General features: G+C 36.2%; 1 protein-coding gene across 1 annotated transcript; it reads right to left on the reverse strand.

Moving 5' to 3' along the window:
• Nucleotides 1–2: 2 nt before the first annotated feature.
• Nucleotides 3–6,020, reverse strand: LOC143346224 (transmembrane protein 26). Its single transcript, XM_076774131.1, has 6 exons — nucleotides 5,827–6,020; nucleotides 2,798–2,975; nucleotides 2,280–2,687; nucleotides 1,862–2,220; nucleotides 1,426–1,776; nucleotides 3–966 (listed from the first exon to the last, which is right to left on the reverse strand). Exons 1-6 carry the CDS (start codon nucleotides 6,018–6,020, stop codon nucleotides 930–932), a joined length of 1,527 nt encoding a protein of 508 aa, XP_076630246.1. The 3' UTR covers nucleotides 3–929.
• Nucleotides 6,021–6,607: the final 587 nt, after the last annotated feature.

The raw sequence follows: 6,607 nt of genomic DNA on the forward strand, positions 1-6,607 counted from the left end.
TCTTCAGCGAAGAATATTGTAGTCAACGGGTCGGGGATTTTGATAACATTTTAAAAACATACCTGAAATGTACTTTCAAAAAATAACTTTGTCTCTAAGAATGAGACATCTCAAACAAATGGCCTGTTTCACTCTCACTAATAATAATGTCACCAGCTTCTGTGCACCCATAACGATTTAACGAGAATCAAATCTCTTTACTAGTATAGGATTTTATCACGATCCCCCGGACCTGTTCCAAAACACAGAATTCAATTATCATTCATAATTTTATACACATTATTTTGTAACCTTTGAACTTCGCATTCTAGCTAGATTGAAAATCAAAGAAAATACGTGAAAGTTTTCTTTTCGTTCCTTTATTAACGATTTTAGGAAGAGTCTCTAGACTTGGAGCCGAGACATAGTACAAACGTCTTTAATTAGTAATTTGGTACGTTACAGATTCGAATGACTATTACTAAAATAATGCCTTAATCTTTATTTGCGTTTGGCTACTGCTTTAGTTTAAAGCTACTTAGGTACCGAGCGTTCAAATAGGATTTATAAACGGCAATACAATATCGAATTCGATGATAATTAACTCTTCGCACTCCAAGCGTGCCCTTTGCTCAACTATGCTCGAGTATAGTTTGAAGTCATTTATAGTTTTAAAGTAACGATTATATTGTGGTATTAATTTTATCTTATCTTTTATTTTAGGCACTTGCACCTGTTATGTGTTAACAGGTATTAAAGCAAACGAGAGTTTCTTTTGTTTTGACTGCGCGCAAATGTTGGAGTGCAAAGGGTTAATCGACATAGAACATTTTCTTCGTTCTTGTAGTTAACACCACGCCATTGTTGATTCCACCATGTATGAGGAGAATGCATGTGACGAGAATCGCAAAATAGACGAACAGCAACGCGACAATACCGAGGCTTCGTTGTCAGTCTCTATTTTGTCGTCGTTTTCGATGAGCATACCTGTGACGAAATCGAACCTTTTAATATTAGATTTTTTAGCTAAAATACTATAGATTTCTTATACGAAGGAAATATTGTGCTAAAAATTCTACGACGATTTTTCTATTAAAAAGTTCTTGTTATAGTAAAATTAATTACATAAATTTTTTTAGATAGCGAATAATTAGCTATTACAATTGTTCTCAGAATTTATAGATAATACAATTATAAAAACTATTTTTTTACTCGTGAGATATTTTTCTGTTTAGCAGTATTAATGATTAAATTATAGAACAGTTATATCTTTGTGTTGAAATATTGTACGTAAGGTTCAGTATACTAAGAACGTTATTAAAAATTGACGAAATTACCCACCATCCCTATGGATTTCTAAGATTAGAGTCTGTATAGAACTTCGAGTCTTTGAGATCCATAGAACTGGAACATTTCGTCGATTATTTCTGAATATATTTGATATACCTCTTTCTTTCAGATTCCGACTCGCTTCCCTCGCTGACCGTTTTCTCAGCCACTTCTTCTGTCGTTGTCTGGTCCTCGCTGTCATCTTTACACTTCCTACTCTTACCAGAACTTTTACTGGAGTCGTCGTTTCTCGATTTCATCTTGACGCCGTCAGAATACTTTCTGTCCCCTTTCTCCGACGATTTCCTGTCGACTTTCCTTCTGTGTCTTTCATCCTCGGAGGAGACTTCACGTTTGGATTCTTCCTTGCGCGAGGATCTCCTTTTACTTTCGTTCCTCTGAGACTTTCTCTGCCTTCCAGAGTTCCGTGAACTCGACGTAGAATATCCAGTGTCTTGGCGACTTTTTCTGTAGAATTTTAATATAATCACATATAGAATAGAATAATTCTTGACATTTATAATTTTTTCCCAAAATCAAGTAACAACAATACCGTTTGGAACGGTTGACGGTTCTCGGGGAAGAATCAAATTTGTCTGTTTCCATGGACTCTTCGCTGTCCAAGGAATTGGCCTCCACGTCTCTGTCCCTCCTCTTCCTCCTCCTTCTATCGTCGCAGTACTTTCTGTTCCTCGAGTCCCTGTACACGTCCCCTCTCGAGATGATGCTGATGTTCGTCGTCTCGGGTCTCCGTTTCTTCCGCTTGCTTTTGCTCTCTGTTTGCACCACGTATAGCCGATAGAGCTGCAGAAGTATCACCAGGGTATTCTTGCACGTGAAGAAGATGTTCATGTAGCTGACGATGCGATAGTGAACGATCAGGATCAAACGGAACGCGAGGAACGGACCATCCTGGAAGATTTGAGAAAGATATGTATAATACTGTTGTGAACGATACATTGGATGATTACCTGTAACAGCATGTTCAAAGCGATTCCCCATACGTCTATGCTACAACAACTGGTCTCAGTGTGTACTCTTTTTTTTACAGCACTGCCAGAAGAGAGCCGGGACTTTCTGGACTTGGTGGCCGTCAGGACAACGGTGAACTGCATCAAGGACCATGCCCAAATGCCCAGAGTTAAGTACACCAGCACTGGTTCTCGTGCGATACGGTCTTCTTTGAAAGAGTCGAAGAATTCGATTATGTCTGCGGCCGTTCCTATGTAAACCAATAGTAATTGGCTCAGTTGATCGCGCGTTAGATCACCCTTTGGCAACATCCATCTTCCAATGATCAGGATCAGCATCAAGAACTGCTCGATCAAAGTCACCCATGTCTCGGTGGATATTTGTATATCCGGCAGATGAATGTTCACCTGAATCGATAAGGAGATACAAAAATGATTCCTAATGGATTAAGGTCAATCTCGATTTAAGGAATTTCAAGTAGTTTGCAAATACGTTTTAGCTCATAAATGTTACGCACGCCGAAAGCTTTCTCCAAGTGTTTCAAATCCTCAGCGGCCAAGTTTGTCAGGTCAAAGTTTTCTGATATATTCACGTTCGACTCGAACGCTTTTAGTCTTCTATCGACCTTGTCCAATTCTAGAAGCCATATTGCAGGCACCACGCTACTGAGGTACAAGAAAACGGAAGGGCAAAACCTGTTGAACCATATAAAATATCGTTTTTACCGTCCATTTTTTCACGACAAGATACTACTTTAACAGAAATAATACAATGTTGAAAAGTAGTCCAATGAAAACGAAAGGATTAGGTAAATATTCACTTTGAGAAAGCAGTTCCGGTTGATCAAAGTTTCATTAAGGGGTAAGACCACTGTAAAAATCTGAAATGAAGCGTTTCTTTTTTTTTTTGATGGATGGAAAAGTAAGAGGATAATAATAATATTCAAAAATGTTATTAACCATGTCGTTAAGTGTTACAAAAAAAAATATTTATTCAAAAATAGTGTGAAATGACGACGCTGGAGCCATTCTCGCGAGGCGTGTTTTAAATTTGAGGCGCTCTGTGGCACGTAGTATAACTGACGCTTTGTATTTAGAAAAAAATAAAAAATTTTCTCTTAATCTGCATGAGTATAGTTAGAGAAATACGTAGTGGATTTTTGAAACACTAATTTTTGTGTGATTGGCGAGCATTTGAAGTAGAAAGTTCAATTTTGTACAAAAAATGGGTCAATCATTTCTCAATAAATAATGTTAAAATTAATTTATCGAAAATCCCCTACGTATTTCTGTAGCTATACTCGTGTAGATTAAGAGAAAATTTTTTCTTTTTTTCCAGATACAAAGGGAATAACCGAATAAGAGGGTGAATTATGCCCTTGAACCAAATTTGACATACGATGGATCCATCGGTAGAAAAATTTCGTTTTCTACGAAAATTACGTAAAAAATCTGGTGCATTGTGGTTATCAAGATACATGTTCAAGAATTTTTTTCAATTTTTCGATTCCAAATTTTAGGCGTGAAAAATTAGAAACGCAAAAAAAACATAGAAAAATACTGATTTCGTATTGAAGCTTTCGAGACACAAGATTTATACAGGGTGTTCGGCCACGCCTGGGAAAAATTTTAATGGGGGATTCTAGAGGCCAAAATAAGACGAAAATCAAGAATACCAATTTGTTCATAAAGGCTTCGTTAAAAAGTTATTAACGTTTAAAATTCCACTCGTACTGAATTTTTTTCCAGAAAGTGGGTAGGATTTCGGGGGTAGGTCTATTCACCAAAAATTATTGTAATTGACCCCTGCAACAGAAAATAATTTTTTCAGAACGATTTGAAATTTTTTTTTTTCGTCGAAAAATTTAGGCACCTACCCCCTATCGATTTTGCTTAAAAACTACTTTTTCATTTTTAGTAATTTTGTTTGACGCCCTACGGAAAAGTTGTCTAATACTTTTTTGTAGGTACCCATGAGCTCCACTTCAGAAAAAAGTTTCATTGAAATATATTCACAATTGTAGGAGTTATGGCTGTTTGAATATTGGACCATTTTTATGAGATTTTTCTCATTTTGCAAGGTCAAGGACCAGCTTTTCGAATATTTTTGCGATTTGTACATATTCTCCATCAAAATACGCGTAGTTTGCTTTTTTAAACATTAAAATCGTCCAATCTGTTCAGGAGTTATGACGTTTTAAACATTCGCATGAAAATTCGGGCCGACATTTCTGGCCAAAAATTATATTTTCGGTAATGAATTTTTTTCTCGAAACTGAGTAGGATTTCGGGGGTATGTCTAATGACCGAAAATGATTGTAATTGACCCCCGCAACCGAAAATAATTTTTTTAGAATGATTTGAAAAATTTTTTTTTCGCCAAAAAATTTCAGCACCTACCCGATTTTTTTTCTCGAAAGTGGATAGGATTTCGGAGGTATCTGTATTCACCAAAAATGATTGTAATTGACCGCCGTAACCGAAAATAATTTTTCTAGAACAATTTGAAATTTTTAAATTTAATTGTTAATAACTTTTTAACGAAGTCTCCATCAACAAATTGGTATTCTTGATTTTCGTCTTATTTTGGCCCTCTAGAATCCTCTATTAAAATGTTTCCCAGGGGTGGCCGAACACTGTGTAATTACTGTATATGCGTATTTTTTCGGCGTAGCGTCGTCATTTTGCACTATTTTTTAATAAATATTTTTTTTTGTAACACTTAACGACATGGTTGATAAAATTCTTAAATATTATTATCCTCTTACTTTTCCATTTATCCCAAAAAAAAAAAAAACGCTTTATTTCAGGTTTTTACAGTAGTCTTACCCCTTAACTTCTTTGCCGAATCGACCATGTAATCTGAATGGGAAAGGGTATCAGATATACGGGTCACTGTTACGAGGTGCCCTTTTTTGGTGTCAATAATTTTCGATCAGCTTCAACGTATAGTGGATTGTGTCTCGTTCCGCTCCTCTTACTAATGCTTCAATTTCCGACTGTCAAATTGAGACGGTCCCACAAAAACACACCCTCGCTCGTGAAAGTAGGTTTGTTTTATCGCTAGGATTCTCCTTCGCAGGGAGACTCTTTCTCGACACGTTTACTTTTTTAATACGTTCTCTTTGCTTACACGTAATTCGAGACGTACGCCTGTAAAGATTCTATCTACTCGCAATCAAAAGGAACTGAAACTAGAACGTTCGGAGAGAAATAAATAATTAAACTGGGAAACAGGAAAAGAAAATAAATTTAAATCACAATTTCGGAGTGACAAGAAACTAGAATTTTTAAATTTGAAAAAGTCCAAGCGGAACGAGAATTACATTTTGAATTACAGTGGAGCTCGAAGGAACTGCAAAGTAATTTTTATTGCGATTAGAGTTGCTTATGCTTTGTTTTAAATTTAGCTTTTTATTCTTTTCAATTTTTAAATAAAATCCGTCTAATGGAAAACTGCTAGTATTCTTACTATATTATTATATTATTACACCGAATGTTTCTTGTTTGTACTTAAATTATAACTCGGAGGAAAACTGTTGTTTACCATTTCCATTCTTGGTTTTCTTTTATAGTGAGCGTGAATATGCCTTCGAAGAACAGCAACAGAATAGGGCAGCTCAGGTACCAGAAGAGAGGATTTTTCTTAAACGTCGTGACCTGCCAAATTGCTATGAAACCATGCGACGCGAAAACCAACCGTGTAATTATCGCCTTGACCGTAGCTAAAAATTTTGCCATTGTCAAACTAGCTAGTTCCACTAAGTTTCACTTCTTGTTCGACTTTTCTCAACACTCACTCGGTTAGAAAGCGGAGTACTTTAATTACAACGGAACAGAAAAGCAACAAAGACATAAATTTTTTAATAGGATTTGTTTAGCCACTACATCTTTTATAACAATCTATTTTGTAACAGTGGCACAGAAGACCGTTGGTTAAACGCGATTCGCTCTATCGAGACTGAAATAAAACTATAGAAGATTCCCGTGGGGTTTGGATTTCAAACGATGGGCGCACGCGTGATCGTATCGTCTAACTGGGACAACCTGTATCTTAGAAACGGTCAGAAACGGATGAAAATGCCATAAAGAAAAATTAAATGGCATCAAATAAATCATTGCACTGGTTTTCATTGGTAAAATTATAATCCATCGATAATTTTTACGGTTGCATCGTTAACGTTGTTCGTAATTACTTTCTTAATTTATTAATTTTCTTTCGTTAATTTAAGCTTTTCCTACCACTACCTTTGTAGTGGTCTGGTGCGGAGAACTTCCGGGAAGCTGGCGGGCCCACTTTGGTCGAATCTACTCATCCCACTTCTATA

The sequence above is a fragment of the Colletes latitarsis genome, chromosome 10, assembly GCF_051014445.1.
Source record: "Colletes latitarsis isolate SP2378_abdomen chromosome 10, iyColLati1, whole genome shotgun sequence".
Classification (NCBI taxonomy): domain Eukaryota; kingdom Metazoa; phylum Arthropoda; class Insecta; order Hymenoptera; family Colletidae; genus Colletes; species Colletes latitarsis.